This window comes from Sphaeramia orbicularis, chromosome 12 (assembly GCF_902148855.1).
Source record: "Sphaeramia orbicularis chromosome 12, fSphaOr1.1, whole genome shotgun sequence".
NCBI lineage: Eukaryota > Metazoa > Chordata > Actinopteri > Kurtiformes > Apogonidae > Sphaeramia > Sphaeramia orbicularis.
The window spans coordinates 41,392,526-41,413,223 of record NC_043968.1 but is presented as its reverse complement, the minus strand read 5'-3'; the positions used below and the strand labels follow the sequence as shown (position 1 = coordinate 41,413,223).

Sequence of the window (20,698 nt, the reverse complement as noted above, 5' to 3'; positions counted from 1 at the left end):
CTGCTTCCACTCGTGAATGAAAATATGCACCTGCTTAATTATATTAATGATCCATAATATGACATCACTGGATCCTGAACCATCTCCAACTCATGCATTAGTCTGTCTGACATCCAAACATCAAAGATGAGCCAAGGTTTATCAGGCCAAGCAGCATTCTTTCCCATTAAAATAGCTGGGCTTTCTTAATCATATGCTCATAGTGTTGGCAGACAGTGGTGCTAACCTCGTGAGGTGATCCTTTGGGTATTTCTTTCACTAAAGTCCAACGATTATCATCTGTGCCCATTTATTGCACAGTGTTTGAGTGTTTCTTGTGATTCCAAATTCTCTGTTGACTTCAAACTCTATACATATTTATAATACAAAGTAAGCTGATTAATTAATTGTAATTGCACTGTTGACAGCAGCAACACAAAATTAGCTCAAAGGGCAGAAAAGGACTTGCAGGGATTTGTGAGTAAAAAGGTAAAAAGAGATTAAGCATCTTAGTCAAGGGAGGGAGGGTTGTGCATGTGTAAGCTAGCAAACACAGAACAGTTAGATTTGCATTAGCCTGTTTCTAACTGGGCCATGTCTCAAGTGCTAAAAAGGCTTAGCACACTATCCACCACCTTGGGATTATGACCTTTGATCCAGTCAATATGTGATTGGCCAGGAGAGGATTTGGTGTCATCAACAGTAAGAGGCTGGCACACGTTGAATGAAAACGTTAGTGGTACAAATACAGGCAGAGTGACAGGGCTAGACCCATTACTCAGGACTACCCTCAGCGACTTCCGAAGGGTCAGCAAAGGCAAGAAGGAATTTACACACGCAAGGGTTTCAGGTAAGATGAACAGCTACATATCTGCAGCAACAGGGTTGGTAGTGTTGAGATCTTTTGCTTCACAAGATTAGTGAATGGATTTTACCTAAATGAAAGCATGTATCATGCTTTTGTATTCTGCACCACCACGTCTTGTTCTTCAAAAGCTATGGAGCATTTACAGTGAGAAAGCAGGGGCTCCGCTCATGAAACAGGTGTGCCGCTTTGTCTTTGAAATGCACCCATCCATGGAAAAGTATGGCCTTCCCAAATCATTTCCAGACAAATGTGTGGAGTGCATCAAGAATTTAAACAAGCATCAGATGGAGAGAAGAAGCTCAGGACACAGGTTCAGACGGCAGAATTCACATGTGATTTGCTTCCAGTCTTTTTATTTTTTGCTTTTTTTACTTTTTATAGTCTTCACGTTTTTAGACCTGTTGCATCTCTTGGCCTTTAATCTGATTAAACAAATACAGGCCAAGAAGTCTGTGCTTCACTGCCATCTTTATCAATCCTCAGTTTATTGTGTGCAATGTTCAGCTCAAATGCCTGTTTGCATTTATCATTATAACATCAGGTGTTACAGGTTAACTGCTTTGTACAGTCTGATGCACAGCACACATCTCACAACTGACGTGCAAAGTCTTCATGCTTGAGTTTTTAGGTTGTCCTTCTGCCAGGTAGTAATGCAATTACAGTTGAACTGGCTCAGCATCCTGTCTTTGGAGGCTTACTAGTCATTGTCAAGAACACTTACAACCCAGTACCAGTAGGTTAGCTTGGTTTGCTGGCAGCTGGCAGCGGAATTTCGAGATAATTATCTTAGTGTTACAGCATGCACTGATGGTGGCTAATGCAGGCCACAGTCTGCATTTGTGAACACTTAATCAGTTGATCTGTTTTTATTTTGAGCTTGTCACATCATTGGCAGTAGTTAATGAGTGTTGATTATGTTTTAAATGCAAATGTTTCTCAAAAATTATGTTATGAAAATAGACAAATTGTTGAAATGGTACACTGACTGTGGGTCGTCAATTTCAGTGTGGTCCTAATTCCTTAAAGTCCCCAATCCACTGCAAATGATAACACCGCTCCGATCCTCTTTGCCAAGAGCAGCAGATGTCTCTTTGCCCTACTTTGTTTGAAACACTGCAGAACTTTATCGTTGTTTCGCTGAGATAACATTTTTTCACTCCTTTCCATCATAGGTTGAGCACCAAAATGGCACGTCTCCTGAGCTTTATCTGCTTGTTGTGCCTGGTTGGAGCAGCTCTTGGACAGGACATGCCTTACGAGGAATTGATGGCCCAGATCCAAGCCTGCCCTCGAGAGTGTCACTGCCCTCCCAACTTTCCTCGGGCTGTCTACTGTGACAATAAAGGCCTCAAGAGCATTCCTAATATCCCTCCATACACATGGTATCTCTACCTCCAGAATAATCTAATTGAAGCACTGTCAAAAGATGCTCTGCGTAATGCTACACAGCTGCGCTGGCTGAACCTGAACCGCAATAAAATCACAAGTGAAGGTGTGGAAGAAGGTGTCCTCAGTGGAATGTCTCACCTCGCTCATCTGTACATGGATGACAACCTCTTGTCTTCTGTGCCATCTCCCCTGCCTGCCAGCCTAGAGCATCTACGACTATCTCGCAATCGTATCTCCAAGATCCCTGCTGGTGTTTTCTCTGGTCTCGATAAGCTCAACCTCTTGGACCTTCAAGGAAACAAGCTGATGGATGATGCTGTGACAGAAGTGAGCCTCAAGGGTCTAAACACCCTCGTACAGATCAACTTAGCCAAGAACCAGCTGACCAGCATGCCTCTTGGACTACCACCCACCACCACCCAGCTTTTCCTAGATGGTAATAACATTGAGAAGATTCCAGCTGGCTACTTTAAAGGTTTACCAAAGGTGGCATTTGTGAGGCTCAACCACAACAAGCTTGGCAGCAGTGGAGTCCCCAAGAACGTGTTTAACGTCTCCAGTATTTTGGACCTGCAGCTGTCCCACAATCAGCTGACTGAAGTGCCCGTCATTCCATCTGGTCTCGAACACCTGCACCTTGATCACAACAACATTAAAAGTACGTCTCACATATTTCCTCAATACATTTTAATGTGTTCACCATAGAGTTGTTATGAGCAATATTTACTTGCATATTACTCTGCTAAAGTGTAGACAATTGTATTCATGTTTTTTATGGATTAACAGAATGCAGTGGTTTATCACAGTAAGATTCCATCGACATATTTCATCTTCATAATTTGATTTCCCTTCATATATTTTCAGATGTAACAGGTTCCAGTGTCTGTCCTGTTTCACTCGACACTCTGGACGACACCGTCAATGACAGCGCTCCTCGACTGCGCTACCTCAGACTGGACGGCAACGATATTAAACCACCAATTCCCAGAGACATCATTCTGTGCTTCCGTCTCCTGAGTTCGATTGTCATCTAAAATATGAACCAGCATTTTTTCGGGTAATTCTAATTACCCACATGCGGTTACTTGGAAATGTCAACTGATGACACATTGTATGTTTGTTGAACTCAAATCAGACGTTAGTTGGCATCAACTTATTTTATTGCAATAAATGCATATTTCATCAGAATTTGACAACAATCTAAAAGGAACTGATGGATACGAAGCTTCAGTCTGTTGACCACTAGTTGTGCCTTTTGTTAGTATAAACATCTGCATGTAAAATTCTGAATAAAAACCAGAATATAAAGTAGCATGACAGCATAGTGAGAAACATAGGAGGACAATATGTATTTATAACATGTGGTACAATCTGAGGATTGGGATTAATCTAATCTAAGCAGGAAACAAAATTTATAAATGAGTAGGTTTTTACTTAGGCTTTTTCAATACTTTTTTCTATTTTTTCAGGAAAACTTTTCAAACATGATGCATATTTGTAGAACTAAGACTAAATGAGCGTCAGCTCTTGTTACATGAGATAAATTAGTCTGTACTACATATATGCATATTTACTGTAGGTAATTTATTTTTATTTAAATACTACAAAAAATAAGTTTAAAACTGAGAACCATATGAATATATATGAACAATATTTCCTTTAAGTTTTGTACACAAAACTGTGATATTTGTTTTTAAGAAATGCCAAATTACTTCATTCTGATCATTCTCTGTCTGTGTGAGAGAATTCATTTCATTTGTTTTCAATCTCAATAAACTTAATAAACATTGTACGATTTTTGTCATTATTTGTTCAAAACCCTGTATACAAATACAGATCAGTGGTTGGAATTACTATTCAGACCTTTCACTTTAGTAAAGGTGCCAATACCACATCTTAAAATAGTACAGAATTATCCATTTTAATGATGGATTAAAATGACTGATGCATTAATATTCATCTTTAACACTGCAGCTGCCAGTGATGGGGTGTGTTTTACTTATTATATGTACTGCTGGAAAGCATAATCTATAATAATATAAATCACGATCATAAATCTTAATTTTTTAATTAATTGTAAGAATTAGAAAAGTAACTATCAGCCATAGGTATCAGATAAAATAGAAGAATAAAAAGTGCATTATTTGTCTCTTATGTAGTATAAATGTATATGGTAGAATGTAAAAGTATAAAATCACATAAATGTAGTACTTGAGTAAATGTATTTAGCTGCATTCCAACACTGGTACAGGCTGCACTGAAAAACTAAGTGAACATTAGTGCAAGAAGTATTATTAGTGTATTATTTCTTGGTACTTCTAGTATAGCTTGTCTTACAATTACTCCACTGAATCCCATTCATCAACCAGAATTAAAGCTGAAACATGCTGGCATGAAACTTCCATCTATTTGTCGATTACCATCAATTCTTCTGACTGAACCAGCTCTGCCAGACTTCTTGAGTTCTCTGTGTCACATTATAGGCATTGTGTTGAGATATTCAGATCCTTTCCTGAATATAAATCCCAGTTTATAGCAGGTGCAGAGTGATTTCTGGCACTCCCACTGTGCCCTTTTTCTCTTCACTCATCAAAAAGTCTTGAATTACTATGGGAATGAGAGAGGAAAGAGGCAGGTTGATGCGAAAATGCGGCCAAATACAACTAACAGAGTACAGCAGGTTGCTTGTCTGTGTTTTTGAGGGAAAGTGTGTTTGCTTTTATCCTCTGCAGCCCTAAACTCAGATTTCTTCATTTTCCTCAAGTTGGACTGCTTTGTCTTACAACTGAATGCAGATCTGTAGTTGAAGGAGAACATTTACCAAAGGGACGGTGTAAAGAGAAAGCAACTTCAACCAAAAGAGAGAGCAGAGGCCTTCCTCCAAGCTGGGACTTCCTCTCACTACCATGCTAACAGGGGCTCCTCACAGTGGTCCCATTGTGTACAAGGGCCCCGTGGATCCCCCCCATACATGAAAGTAACACATGCCAGAGTTTCACCTCAGGAAAAGGCGGACAAATATTTTAGTCTGATTGAGCCACAGTGTTAGAAAAATAAAAGGCTACTCTTGTAAAGGATAAAAAGGTATTTTGCCATTGGGGGGCCTTTGCTCTTTTCCTGTGTCTGATGTGTATGTGTGTAGTAGAGGGTTGTACATGTAGGTGTACTGTGAGAGTGGGGTGGGTGCACTCTCAGTGACCAAAAGCAATCTGCTCTGGTCCAGTCAGTCTCAGTGCCTACCTTCACACATAAGAGGCAGGGCACTCAGGTCTGCCAGAGCGCACAGACCTCCACATACACACACACCTGCACACTTGTCACAGTCACACACGCACACACACACCATTCACACACTTCAACACACACACACACACACACACGCCCTCCCTCTTCAAGGTACCCTGCACGACCTCTCACCATTGGCCAAGTCCCGGAGCCCTCAGCATCTCCATCACGGCTGAAGGGACCATTCGGGAAAGCAGGAGACAGAGGTAAGCGTTCTTGGTGCTATCTTCATACTGGCTCAATGGCTCTTTGGTGCAGGGGATTAGGAAGGCAGAGTGGCTCAGGTGACCTCTACAAAAACGCAGCGAGTCACAGCTTGCATAGTAGCAGCTTGGCTAAGTGGTTGCTGATGCAGGAGCGTTATTTTCACTCAGGGATTTGTTCATCTGGGCTGTTTTTTGGAGCTCTTAGTGAAAGGGAAGTGTTGGCTGGAGGTTTAAGAGGCTTCAGTAGATGTGAGTCTTCAACAGGTGGACAATCTGGGTGAAAATTACTTATTTTGTTGTTTTTCTTTTGACTAGATGAATTAGGACTTTTGCAGAAATTGAAATTATTTTTCTCAAAACATCCCCTTTTACATATCACAAATGGTCAAGAGGTGGTTGTTTCTTATTAAGAGCAATTTTATGTATTCTCTTTGGTCTGACCTTTTTTAATTTCTGTAGATGGATACTTGAGTTCATTTTAGTATTTTGGTGATAAAAATGGAGTAGTTTGCTTTGCAGTCAATAAGGCACGTCCATCAAGTTTGCTTGTGGCTTTTGAGGGAAAAATGTAGAATCACTGGATATCAGGAATGCCCAATGCGTAGCCAAGCATAACACAGAGCTTGTCTGAAGGCTACACACATACACACATACACAGTTTCCACACACTGTACACTGTGATGGCCTGTATAAAAGCGCACCTCTGTCTCTAGTATAGTCCGTCTTTGAGTGCAGGTATGCTGGATTTCATAGCTTCGTGACAGAAAGTCTATTTTAGTGGGAATGCTAACCAGTCACCTCAACCTGTCTGAAAAGGGTGCACTGAGTGCATGTTAGGCATTTCCATGGGACAATATAGAAAGTAATTTGCATAATAAGTCAAACCCTCATGGATCAACAAAGATTAGATTCATGACTAAAATAACCTGCCAATCGTGTTTTTTTGTTTTATATCTGCCCTCATCCCAAAAATAGCAGCAGAGGTTTCTCTAATTTTCTCTCTGTGAATGATAGGTGTGTTGAAACAGAGTATGCATCTGTGAGAGGATGTGTCTTTCCAGGTGTGTGTGTGTGTGTGTGTGTGTGTGTGTATCTATATGTGTGTTTGAGGACCCTTGCTGCTCAATGAAGCTTTTCCTTGCAGCCGTAACTCACTGCCATCCTGTCCACAAACCTCGGTGGAATTTGGAGTTTGAGTGCTGAGACAGGCAGCGACCAGGCCTCATAAAGGCCCTCTGTAAAGGGTGAGGGGTTGAGTTAGCTTCAAAATCTGTCTCTCTCTCTCTCTCTCTCTTGCTTGCTCATTCCCACTCAGTCTTTTCCTCACTCTCTCCATCTAACCCTGAGGGCCAACATCTTGTCCACGTCTCTCTCTATCTCAGACTTTTCTTCTGCCCTTCCCTTGCTCTCCGTTTCTCTGCCTCAACCTTGAGGACTCTTTTTAAACTCATCTGTCATTTCTTGGATTTGACATGATCTATCTCAGGCCTGCTGACCTGTGGCTACACCTACTCTTAATGCACTATGAAATTCCCAACAGTCAGATGATTAATTCTTCAGTCCAATGTTCGTGAGGCCAGTAAATTAGGAGCTAATTAACATATGCTAATCTTATTAGCTGTTCCACCGGGGATGCACACTTCTGAACTAATTCAACCTTGCTAAGCTTAGTAGATCAGTACGTCTGAGGAAATGGAAGATTATGAATAGCAACTATGTAGGTCAGGGCATTTTATCATGGATCTGCACTCGCTGGAAATGACACAATAATTTTGTAGATTAAAGTAGAGAAGGTTCTCTTTTCTTTTCCATATTTTTCAAATTTACCAAGTATTTTGCTTCATATGCCTGCCAAAAGAGGTTTTTTGGGGGAGGTTATTTGGAAAAATAATAGAAACTCAGGACAAAAACACAGGAATGTAAAATAAACTTTAACCTGAGTGCACAGGAAAAGGAGCTACTGTGAGCTCTTTAAACACCTTAAAAACCTTGACATGTGTTGTAGGTGTTTATCTTTGCAGACCAATGAAAATTTTCCCAAGGTTCATTATCAGATCAGTTCTGACTTCTGACCTTTGACACACCACAGTCAAGCGCTGATTTGCGCCTCTGGCTCCAGCGAGGCAGGAGGCCCTCATATTTCAATCCCTTGTGCTGTCTGCACCTCGGTAATGAATGCACTGACCTTAGTGATGTCACAATGTCAAACTCTGGTCTGGAGCAAACAAGTCCAGCTCTACTGTAGTCAGTGGATGTCTCAAAGACTGTGATTGAAATCTATCTGTGAAACAAGCCCCACTGAAATGTACCAACATGGAGGAATCCCCAATTCTAACCAAAGATAGTTTTGTCCCTATGGTCCTGATTTAAAGTTAATGTATCAGAGTTTTGTGCAAAATGTTTGCATTTTCAAAGGGGTGAATGACCATGAATAAGTGAAAACTCAACTTTTGAGGGAACTAAATGTATTTCCACATTGAATATATAATCCTCCTTTTTAACTTAAATTTTCCTGTTGGTGTTAAGGTGGACTATGAGGATGCTTGCACGGCTTGTGTTAGGACTCTTCGTCCTCAAAACGGTGGTGGCCAGTCCCAGATTTTCCCGGCAAGTGGACTTAGACTCATATGACAGCACCAACTACGATGTGGATCTAGACAATTTAAATTTGGAGAACCAGGAATACGACTATGAAGATGGACTGACGATTGATGATCCTCAGGTAAGAAAATGAATAAGTATGAATATGTTTTTTCAATGTTGTGCTGGAAAATACTGGCTTTTCACACAGTTTTAACACCATTGATGATTTTACTCTCTGGCAGTCAGTGAAGATAGTGATTCATTGCAGAGTTATTTTTTATGACATGGTTCACAGCAGGTTGTCTTTTATGTTGCTCACTAAAAACTTCAGAAACTTTCTTTATTTTCCTCAAACAACAAATCACAATTGTGGCTCTGTAATATTGGTGTACTGGCTGGTTTTAAACTGAGGTCACCAGGTTCATGAAGCAGACCGACATCCTGCTGATATCAACAGGAGCCATTTGGAACATGAACAAACTGCTTTCCAGCTTAGCGCATTAATGTGGCCAAAATATTTCACTTTTTTTTTTACCTAGGTCCACCTTCATTAATGGTATTTTCCCAAGTTTTAGGTGTGATGTGAAGGAATATTTATGACCTAGAGGACTGCCTTTTAAAGGTGTTAAAAGTTGTTTTTTACACATGCTTTTCATCATTTGTTCTTGTTGTTATGTTGCTTATAAGTTGAATCCTACCGCTACAGGTTCAGGCAACAGCAACTGCCTACAGTGTGTTGCTGCAAATGCATAAAAGTATTTACTGTGTGCATGTCTTTGCTTTCACAGCCCTCTGAATATAACACTGGTTTCAGTCTTCACAAAGCGTTAGTAGATAGTTTTGCAGGACAGACGCTGTGGACTCTGCTTTGTTGGCTATATTTGTAAGTTACCAAGAGTCAATGTTCTGCTCTGTCTGCTGGAGCCGCTCTTTTCTTATTCTTCTCTGTTTCTTAATAGATGTTGATGAAGTGAACCAAAAAGGGTTCCTCATATGAAAAATGAAGTGCCCATTAAATCAGCTCCAGTTGAATATGCTTGCCTGGTATGGTCTGTCTAGCATGGCAAGCATAGCCAAATTTCATGTTCCCATTTATATTTCTTTGTAAAAAGGAAATTAGGCCAAGGCAAGATGGCATGAGCCAAGTCATCCACAGAGGATTTTCAACAGGCTTCCCCTAAGCCAGCAACATAAGTTAAACCTGATGTGGATTGCACTCACACTGCTGCTGTTATCTAAGTCCTATCCCATGTGCAAATATGAGAAGAAACTCATGGAATGCACAAAGTACAAGTACAACCTTTTACTTTAATCTGAACTTGGCCATATTCAGCTGAGTGTTACACATGACAGTACTCAGTGTGGGATAGTTTTAATGTGTAAGACAGGAATGGCTTTGATAATGTCTCGGTGTTTGACAGGCCTGGATGTGACTTAGCACATTGCGCAAGATTTTGTGGGAGCTTGTGGGAGTAGTAAGAAGAGAAACCGTGCAATTAGAGTTACTCAAATCTTTCTCATCCTGTTGTCTACAGTGAATAATTGCAGTGTTGAGAAATAGCATCTTGCACGGATCTGTTATTTTGTTTTGTTGACAAAACAATTAAAGGTGAGAGGGCAGAGCATCAGACAGATAGTCAGTTGAAAAGAAGGGTGAAGATTAAATGGATTTTATTCTCATACACATCAAATGAAGAGAGAAATGAAGCGGTGATGAGCTCCATGCCTCTGGAATGCTGAGTCTTTACTTTTCACATCCAGCTTTTTTCTGGTTTTTCTCTTTTTCTCCTCAGGGCTTGTCCCTTGTGAAAGGAGTAGAGACTCATCCACAGTGTTATCCAAGCAAATTGTCTTCAGTCTGCTGTGCTCAACAGTCTTTGCAGATGTTTTAATCAGAAACTTTAGATTCATTCAGGGACCTTCTTAATTTGTCCCAGACATCTGGATAACTGCCTTTTGATAACTGTCCAAGTTCAAATATATCAGACAGTTGGTTTAGTTGGAGCTTTGTGTATTACATTTTGGTGATGAGACTCTGTCACGGGTTTGATCTATTGCTTGTGTCATATTCAGCTGCATTCTTAATACTTATACAGACTTTTTTGTGCCATTTCAAATCAAGAATTGACTGTCCAGCTTCCTCCTTTTTTATAGCTTTTATTCAGATTTATGTGAAGTACTTTTATTCTACACATGTATGTATTGAGCACCAACTGTGCAGAGAGAAGGTGACTGAAGTTTTGGATTTGCCAGCCTGTGGACTGATGGATCATTCCAAAGTTTGATGATCATTTAATGGAACTTTTGTGCCACTGTTGTGAGGACAGTCACATTTCCCTTTCAGTGCTTTTATTACATGAAGCTGAAACATCATCCATTTACCTTGTTGACTACATCTGCTGTTCCATCTACTCTATGTACTATTGAAGAAACATAACATTTTGCTTTCACTTGATGCTTAACATTCGGAGTTTCTCCCTGTGCATTCTGTATTCCCATGCTGTTTCCTGAGTTTTTTTTTTCTCAATATTTTTGGTTGCACAGCGTTTTGCCTCTTCTTTCCCCTCGGGTGTATATGTTTGCTTTGGGAAAAGGGGGAAATGAAGGGGAGAGCTGCAGCAAGCTAACTCTGTGCAAGACTTTTCAAAGGCCTACCTTGTTGTATCCCAAACTACATCTCTGCCAAGCTCTAAAATGTGACATTCAGTGCTGGATATCTTTTTATTGGTGCATTTAGTGTCTTAGCATGAATTTTTTTCATTCATTTATATTTCTGGTAACTTAACCCGCAAGGATTTACTGAGTTGAACAGCACTGATTGTACTGATATACATTCATTTTGGGTATCTCCTGGCCTATTGACATTTACTTAAAATGAAAGTAACTAAAAACACTAAAATATAAATTCTTATAGTCACCATGTGTGTCTTGGTTCCACAAGGACCATTCCTTTTTTGGAGGATTGAGTCAGCCTTGTTGAGTGTGAGAGTGGCAGGTATTACCTGTGGCGGTGTGTGAGGGTTCATTGCCCTCATCTGGGGAATGACTGAACTGCAGGTTTCAACAAACACTAGCATCATCAAAGAGCAGCTGCAAAGGCTATACACACAAGTACAAACCTAGATGGATATTCCTGAAGCTTTTAATGAAGGAACCAAAAGCAGAGTGGCTCATAAAGCTTTGCTGGTTTACAAAGTTGTCACTTCATTCATTTCGCAACATAACTATTTAATGAACATTCTATTTGATAACAATAGGTGCTGAAACAGTGTTTATAAAGTAATTTCATATTTTTCTAGCCAGACAGAAGTTGAAATCTTGCTCTACAGTGGAAATATCAGTAGCTCTGGTGGCTTACATTTACCAAAAAACTAAACATATCTGTGAAGACCAGACAATAATATCAGTCCTACAGCTGTTAAATAGTAATAATGCGGGGGGGGGGTTAGGAATAGGCAACATATAGAGTGGTTAATTTATCTAAATCAACAAAAAGTTGTGTCATATATAATAACACTTTTGAAATTCATGCTGTTGTTAATTGGTCCTGTGGTAGAGAAGATGGCAACACACCAGTCAGTGAAAATCTAGTTTATAGCAAATACAGGTCAGTACACTGAATTATAGAATATGCTGTTTGCATTACGCAGGTGCAAATGTTTATTACTTGTAAACTGCTGCATTCAAAGTCTGTATCTACTGTACTGTGTCCTCTCTGGCCGTTGGAAGCCGCAGTATGCTGTCTCTGCAGCGGACTGGGCACTTTGCTGCCATCTTGTGATTGAACCTGTTGTGCTCTTCTCAGAGACATTTCACTGATGCCTCAGTTGAACTGTGTCACCTTAGATTTTAGTTGCAGTTTTGGATTTTTTTTCTGTTTGTGTCAGTGATTTCATCTTTGGCCTCTTGCCTTTTCAAGCAGTCATTAAGAAATGACTGGAAGATGGCATAATCACTAAGAACACATCTGAAACTTGTATTTCACAGATCACCACAATAGTCCAAAGTATAAGCTTTTATATTATGTTATATCTAACATATAACCTCAAACATGAACAAAAAATGAATGAATAAATAAATAAAAAAACACTGACAATAAAGTTGTCAGACCTGGAATATCTCTACCCTCCACGCCTTGGAGGCCAGTATCTACCAAACACATTTACAGGACAGTTAACATGGCAGAAGTTAAATATTATACAAGATACATAGGCATTATTATGCAAAAAAAATTATAGATTTTTTTTTTTGTGTGTGTGTGTTCTAACAAGCAATTTACTGATTTGGCCAAAATAAAACATGTCAAACATATTTGCTGTTGTGGTTAGAATGCAGGTGTGGTTTCTTTGTTGTCTACAAAGAGACATTGTCATTAGCTATATAAGCAAATGTTTTTCTTGCTCCGGCAAAATCTCAGGTTCTTAAATGATTTTAAAAATGATTTCTTCAGCATTTGCTTCACTTTGTCTCAGGAAAACCTCATTCGACACTGCTTCAAACAAATATTTCATTTGTATGATAAAAGTACTGACAGAAGAGGCAGTTTTTCCTACTCATACAGCTTCATACAGAGTGCTACAGTTTTCTGAGACTAGCAGAAAATAAAGTACTACAAGATATGTCAAAATGTTCATGTTAAAGTCTCAACATTTTCAAAGCTGCCCTGATTACTAAAGTTACATTATCTATCCTTGTCATTTATTTGTTTTTGATTTTATAAATACAGTACACAAAACACAATGGTGCTCTTTCAATATTCTTTGATGTTATAAACATTTTACTGGATTGTCAAACAGTGTTGTTGTTGTTGTTGCAAGGGGCGATATTTATCATCTATGTATCACAAACTGTGTACATTTAATGTATATATTTAATACTGTACAGATGAGTGTGATGCCTATACTCAAGTCTGATTCAGAATATTACCCTTGGAGAGTTTGTTACATGGGTTTTATATAAGAAAAACATCACCTTCATTCTGTCATAATGATCTCATATTTTTCTGAGAATTATTGTTATCTATCAATTTGTCATCGTCTCTGTTAAAATGGCATCTGTGAAATGTGTGGGTGACAAACTTATTTTAATGGCACTGTGTTCAATAGACAATTTGAGCAGACATAGAACAGATGTAGAGCTCACTGCTTAGGTTTCAACTGAATGATTTTAATACATTGTCAGACTGAGAAAACATTACATTGATGTGCAGCAACTTTATTTTCTATTTTGTTCCTGAATATCTTAATGATATATCTATATGTTTTTAACTCACTGCTGCTGTTTTTCCCTCAGATAGAGATTGGAACACTGGCTCCACCGGACTATAACTACCCTGTACCTGAGGCTTCCTTGGAGGAAAAGGAACAAGAAGAAGAGGAAGAGGAGGAGGAAGAGGAAGAGTTGCCCCTAAAACCCCAGCTCATTCCTCAGGGTTCAGGGGGATCTGGAGTTCTCATGGGCCCAAATACACAGAAAGGTCTGAAAAACAACATATAAGTCAGACAGCATACCCATAAGCATATGGACAATTGTTTCCCAACGTTTGAGTTTTAGGGAAGAGCTTGCTCATCCCTTGAACTATAGAACTGTGAAACCAGTCACAGGGGGAAAAAGTTCAAACGATAGTGATGCTAATCGGTCCTACACTCATCTTCTATGTCTTCAAAACCATCTTTCCTGTGCATTTCTTCCATTTAACTAGCTGTAAATGGTTAAATGTGTACTGTTCTTTAATTGTTTGTTTCTTACTTTAACCCAATCATCATTGTGAACTCACAGTTTCCAGTCATGATTCATGTGTCATTTCACTCTCATCTGTCTGTTTATTAATACCTAATCTTGTCTCTAACAAGAGGTGGAGCTGCGTCTGACGCCCATTGACATCCTTCATGTCTCCGGGGATTTTGGGGGCTCCGTGGGGTCTGGGGCCTCAGGAGTTTCTGGGGCATCTGCTTCTGGAGCCTCAGGGGTCTCTGGTGGCTCTGGGGGTTCTGGTGACATTGTCTTCATCTCTGGAGTTTCTGAGGAGCTCATCAGCTCTGGGGGATCCGGGGAGTTCTTGGTATCCGGGGATCTCTTGATATCTGGGGATCTCTCAGGCTCTGGTGATCTCTTGGGATCTGGGGATTTATCTGGGGGATCTGCAACCTCTGGAGCCTCTGGGGACTTTGTCTCCGGAGGTTCTGGAATTGCCATCGAACTCCCCGTGGGCTCTGGAGGGTCTGGGGACCTGTCTGGTTCTGGGTTCTCTGGAGATCTCCTGATCTCTGGGGCCTCTGGAATCTCTGGGTTTTCTGGGGAATCTGGTGAATCCGGTGTCTCAGGGATAACACTGATAGATGGAGGTTAGTACATTTACAGTTCAGGTGTGGGCTAGTGAAGCCTGTGACAAACCTTTCCTTCATCTGTCTATATATAACGCTTGCTACACTGTGATTTATGGCAAATTGTACTTTATTCCATTTAACTGCTTCTTTTTTCAGTGTAGTTAAATGTTGATCATCACTTTGTGTTTATTTGCAGCACTGTGTGTTTGTTGATTGTCCACCCCAGCCCTCACTGTCCTAACTTTTTGTCTCCTAACCCTACCCCTTTGCTCTAACAAGAGGAGGAGCTGCCTCTCATTACAGAGACTATTCCCCACGAGGCATCGGGTGCTTCTGGGGAGTTCTCAGGAACTTCAGGAATCTCTGGGGCTTCAGGGGATGTCTCTGGAGACTTAGGGGTCTCTGGAGTCTCTGGTGTCTCTGGCTCTGGAGATGTAGAGGTTCCTGAGGTAACTCTGGTCCCTGACATTGATAAAGGTCAGTATCTGACTGGCATGAGATAAGTTTAACAGCAAAGTAAAGGTCCAAACCTCACACATCAGAAAGCAGAACAAAATGATTAAATACCCATTTCAATAATGTTATAAGACATAATAAAAAAAAGTTTAAAAATCTCATTAAAAATGTGTAAATTAAGTAAATTGATGTTCAATTATTTCCTGAAAAAGGCTATGAAAAATTTGGGATCTCTAAAAATGCAAATACTGTTGATTTCTAAAATTTATCTGAAGGTCATGTTCTGTGTCTCACTTCCTTTAAAGTATACTTTCAATATTTGACAGTGACAGCTGTAGCTTTTGCAGGCACAAAGAAAAATTACACAGATTAGGACTTTGGTTTCAAGAATAGTCCACTGTGGTTACTTAGTAGGCAAAGTTCAACTGAAACTCAGAAGCCCAGAACAATTTCAATTGTCTTCCTCTAAAATTATCATTGTTTTTGTTGTTGTTTTTGTCTTAACAAATATCATGTTAATCACATGTAATTTCATTAACACCCAAAAGCCACTTTCATTTAACTTCCATCATCAGTTAAATGTCATTTGCTTTAACACTGCTAATATACTGTTTAACCTCATATCAATCATTGCGGCAACCAGTGGGCTACTGCTTGCCAAACCTGCTGTTCTATTTCCTCGCTGATCTAACCTGTTTCTTTAACACCTAATCTTGTCTCTAACAAGAGGAGGGGCTGCTTCCGACTACAACAGAGCCTCCTCAGGAGGGTACAGGCGGTGTAGAAGGGTCAGTGGGCTCTGGACTTCCAGAGCCTGATGAGACTGAAGAACCTGACAGGCGAGGTCAGTACTGAGAAATGCTGAAACAAAATTTAGAGAAAGAAGCATGATCAAAATCTAGTTTACCAAGTCAAGATATCTAGAATTGTGATTTAACTTTTACTTTTTCTTTTCCTTGATGGTGAAAATCTCTTGGAGGTTTGAAGGGACTCAGTGAACTACCACCTTCTTATTCTGAGTCTTGTGTTTTTATATTTTACTCCTCTCCTCTTCCTTGTCATGTGCACTAGGAATGCCCACTTGCTTGCTGTGCACATGCCTGGGTGGCTCGGTCTACTGTGATGACTTGAAGCTGGATCATGTACCTCCACTTCCCAAAGAGACCACTCACTTCTATGCCCGCTACAACAGAATCACCAAGATCAACAAGTCCGACTTCGCCTTCATGAGTATGTTACCTGTTTGAATGAAAATAAATCAGTGTAATTTCAAAAACCCAAGATGCATCTCATTTGGTGTTAACCCATCTGCTTTCAGACAAACTGAAGAGGATCGACTTGACTGCAAATGAGATAACATCCATTGATGAGAAAGCATTCATTGGTCTGCCTGAGCTGGAGGAGCTGGTGATCCGCGAAAATCACATCTCACAGCTGCCTGCCCTCCCAGAGACAATGGCCCTGATCGATGCCAGCCATAACAACATTGGCACCAAGGGCATTCACAAAGAGGCCTTCAAAGTATGTATTCTGATCTTTCACCCTTCACATAATCCCTGTGCATCCTTGTTAAAAAATGAACATTAATTTATCTATAACTATAACAAAAAGTAATTTAAGGTTCCTTGTGTAATCTCTATTGGCATCTGTGGGTGAACACCCCTCACTCTCCTCTATGGTGGTTGCTAGAACTGTGAAAACAAAAGGCCCATGTTAGAGTCAGTCTTTAGTTTGTTCCTCCTGACTCCATTGTGAGCTGCTGTGTAAACATGGCAATGCAACATGGGCTGACCTGTTCCCTTTGTAGACCTAACGCTACAGTAACAAAAATACAACCAGGTGATTTTATTCTAAAGAAAACAGGAAAATTAATTATATTTCAGAGAAATCCTAAATCTTACACAATGAACCTTTAAAGACTTTTTTGGGAGTAGATGAGTGAGAGCTGAGGAGGATGGTTTAATCGTATGGTGAAAAAACAAGGTTTCAGAACCAGAAAGTAGAGAGTTTAAAGCTGAAGCACAGAGGACGTTCATTCTCTGTAAAACTACAGCCATGTGCATTTACCTTAAGACTTGTAGAGGATTCCTGAAAGATCTTCTCCTGATAAAGATATACTTACAATCAATGATGTGTCAAGGCCAATAATAATCTGTATGTTTTGTTGTGTCCAGGACATGACCAGCCTGCTGTACCTGTATCTAACAGACAACAATCTTGATTACATCCCTGTGCCTCTACCAGACAGCCTGCGATCTCTACACTTACAGGTGCCTGATATGGCTCTATGTCTTGTGGGGCCTTTGTATTATTTACTATGGTCCAAAGCTTGGTTCTGGGAGGGGTTGGCGCTGGGGGGCCAGAGGTTTTGGGTGGATGTGTGAGGGGTGGTCCTTAAGGTCCTTAAGGCGGTCGGGATGTTTCCATGGATGCATAGGTAGGTGATGAGAGTCATCTTATACTCAGTTCTGGAAGTGATGGGGAGCCAGTGGAGGTTATGGAGAAGTGGTGTATTCCAACACCAAAGGCTGGTGTTTAGTCAAGTATATACATTTTCGGGTATAAATGTCTTCAGAGATTCACTCATGAAACTAATAACTAGACTGGTAAACACACTCTTTTATATGGACTGAGCTAAGTTTTGGACTGAACCCAGCAGATGCTTAACCTACCTGGAACCAGATCCAAAAGGTATCTGTTATTTGGTGCCCATCTTAACTCTGTCTTTGTAATTGTTGGGTGCTTCAAAGCAAATTACTACAACAGTAAAGGCATTTAATAACTTCAAATCTTATTGAATGCCACCATTTGACCTCTACTCATTGATCTCTCTATGATGATAAATTAACCCTTTCATGCATTAATTGTGAGAACCTTAGTCAAGATTTTTTTCTTCAGTGTTTTTATTCCTCCTTCGGCATGAAAAAAACAATGCAATCAAGTTTTTTTTTTCTGTGGAGTTACAAAAATATCCATGCATTTAATTTTTGAAGTAAAGAAGCATGTGTTTAAAACCCAATATCAGAAAACAATGAAATAAAAACATGTTTAATGCTGCTAATCTGATGTCTTCTCACATTTTAACATATTCTAATGCTATTAATTCCTCACTTCATCGAGATAATGTGCAAAAAAAAAAAACTTCTTGTCTAACAAATAACAATTGATTTACACTCAAACATGTTAGTGCAGATCAGGTTTATCAAGAACAGCAAAGTTATAGTATGGTATGAATGTCAGGATATGAGATGATGTGTAAGTGTCCACTGTGTTGGCTGATATGGAACTAAAACAACTAAACCCATTAATATACAAGAGAACAGGTGTAGAATAACTGTCCACTGGAGTGACTTATGCATGAAAGGGTTAATATACAAGTAGATGATTTCTTATTACATAATGTACTCTGTCTGCATTTGCAGCGTAACAACATTCAAATGATGCACGAGGACACATTCTGCAACCTGAAAGATTTCAACTACATCAGGAACGCACTGGAGGACATCCGTCTGGACGGCAACCCCATCAACCTCAGCAGGACCCCACAGGCATACATTTGCCTGCCCCGTATACCCATCGGGGATCTCATTTAACCACACAGACACACACACTGACTCCCACAAATACAACCACATGCACACATCTTTGTACATATTGACACAAAATGCCACACACACACAGACACGCAAACCATTTATTCACTCCTCAGTCAGTAAATTAATAAAAGAGCAAGATTTTAAAGTGTCAAACGTGCTGCTGATGTGTACTACAGAGCTGTGCAACACTGTGTGGACATTTATATTTCATAAACACCCACAAGCTTAGAACTACGAGTCAGATTCTGGTGATCAAGCACTGATCTAATGCACCTTCTTCCTGTTGTTTTTTACACTTTGTAAAACATCACATATACACACTTTCACAGTATAATTCATTCCCTGACTGACCAAAATGCATGCACACACATACAAATACACACATACATGCTAGAACTTTCTCAAAAACTCAAAACTTTTCCACAACTTGATCAAAAGTTCATAAAAGGTGACATTCAGAGAAGTGAGTTTATTGATGAAACCCTCAAAACATCATGTATGTTTCTGTTCAGTGTCTGTTCAAAACTGGCATAAAAAACCCAGTGACATTGTTTAAATATGTTTGTTTTGTAAAAATAAAAATAATAATATTAATATTAATGACCAATCTAACACTTTTGGAAATGTATACTAGCATAAACTTATTGAAGCTGGAGCTTAATGAAAGGTAAATTGAGTATCTAATGCAATAAAAGACGCATTTAAACACAATCATTTGTTGTAAAGTCTGTACTGTAATATAAAAATATATATACTGAAAAGAGATTTTTTACATGAACTGCAATATTTGGTATATTACATTTCAAAAAGTGATGTTTTAACCGTGCACAATAGCCTATACCAAAGACTCGAATGTCTGGAGTCTTATCAACTAAAGACTATTGTTTGATTTGGGAGGGGGGCTGTTGATTGTGGATGGGGTAAGAATAATGCTAACAGCTTGCTATTGTGTGCTCTGTATGGAATAACCACAAGTGAATAAAGTTGTTTTGAAGACCTCTCCGAACTAGGAGTGGCTCAACGTTTTCATTGACAACTTACAGATGATACGTTGAAGCAGCTAATTTTAAAACTGCTCAAAAGACATTTGTACAAACTGAAATAAATACGATTGAACAAAGGTCACTGAAGTCAGTATTTTCACATTGTCAAACTGAATACAGTACAGTTTTCAGAGATTTGCAGTTCCAAACAGAATCTCAAAAAGGATCAATGAGCTTTTCAAATAAGAAGAGGAAGTGCTCCTTCTTGTCCATGCTGTTTGAGTCTTCCACCCTGATGTTTGCTTCAGTCCTGTCTTCAGATATGGACAACTTTCCCAGTTTAGCTTTCTCTTGCTCCAGTGATTGTTAACCTCTCCTCACAGCTTCCCTGTCCTTCTCCACCATCACCCTCTCTTTATTGCTGCCTTTTCAGTCTCAAGTGAAGCATGATCCAAAGCAGCAACGTCCACATCCAGCACGGCTCATTCCCTCTTCAATACCAGATGTTCACTTTCCATCACCTTCTTCTCCCTCTCCATAACCTGCCTTTCTCTGTCCATCATGCTCCTCTCATCTTCTACCTCTTGCACAATGTGATCTTTTTTGTGGCTTCCCTCCTCTGTCACATGTTCCTCTCCATTCAATAAAACCTCAGTCTCCGGCCCTCCCACTACCAAAGCAGATAGCATCATACAGTGCATTCAGAACGAATTCAGAACCCCCTTCAGTTTTTTAACTTTAGTTATGCTGCAGCCAATAGCAGCTCGTCAATAGAGGGTATAAGGGCGCTGCCCCACCTGTCTCACATGAAGAAGACAAAAGGACTCACATAAAGTAATTTCACAAAAATGTTTATATTTAAATAAACGAGGTATACAAGATACAGCCCTGAGTACTGTGTGTAATCTGCATTCTAGTGTAGTTTAAAAACGTAGCAGTCGAGTCACATGTTTCCTCTTTGGTCTGTCCCTGTCCCTTTACAACAGGCGGTGGTGTTCGCACTGGGGGGGCGCAAGCGCCATTGTTG

At 39.8% G+C, this 20,698-nt stretch overlaps 2 protein-coding genes across 2 annotated transcripts; both read left to right on the top strand.

The window, feature by feature from the left end:
* The first annotated feature begins 698 nt into the window (after positions 1-698).
* Positions 699-4,026, top strand: kera (keratocan). The gene is made up of 3 exons (XM_030149758.1): positions 699-829; positions 2,020-2,894; positions 3,101-4,026. Exons 2-3 carry the CDS (start codon positions 2,033-2,035, stop codon positions 3,268-3,270), a joined length of 1,032 nt encoding a protein of 343 aa, XP_030005618.1. The 5' UTR covers positions 699-829; positions 2,020-2,032; the 3' UTR covers positions 3,271-4,026.
* Positions 4,027-5,456: 1,430 nt separating this feature from the next.
* LOC115430850 (uncharacterized) lies at positions 5,457-19,399 on the top strand. The gene is made up of 10 exons (XM_030151109.1): positions 5,457-5,727; positions 8,254-8,449; positions 13,603-13,786; positions 14,163-14,654; positions 14,916-15,113; positions 15,820-15,936; positions 16,164-16,322; positions 16,411-16,613; positions 17,267-17,362; positions 18,515-19,399. Exons 2-10 carry the CDS (start codon positions 8,261-8,263, stop codon positions 18,683-18,685), a joined length of 1,809 nt encoding a protein of 602 aa, XP_030006969.1. The 5' UTR covers positions 5,457-5,727; positions 8,254-8,260; the 3' UTR covers positions 18,686-19,399.
* The last annotated feature ends 1,299 nt before the right edge of the window (positions 19,400-20,698 follow it).

Coding starts and splice junctions, on each gene's coding strand:
- kera (XM_030149758.1), top strand. CDS start 2,033: ATGGCACGTCTCCTGAGCTTTATCTGCTTGTTGTGCCTGGTTGGAGCA. Junction 2,895..3,100: donor TGATCACAACAACATTAAAA/GTACGTCTCACA, acceptor ATATATTTTCAG/ATGTAACAGGTTCCAGTGTC.
- LOC115430850 (XM_030151109.1), top strand. CDS start 8,261: ATGAGGATGCTTGCACGGCTTGTGTTAGGACTCTTCGTCCTCAAAACG. Junction 15,937..16,163: donor TGAAGAACCTGACAGGCGAG/GTCAGTACTGAG, acceptor CATGTGCACTAG/GAATGCCCACTTGCTTGCTG. Junction 16,323..16,410: donor GTCCGACTTCGCCTTCATGA/GTATGTTACCTG, acceptor ATCTGCTTTCAG/ACAAACTGAAGAGGATCGAC.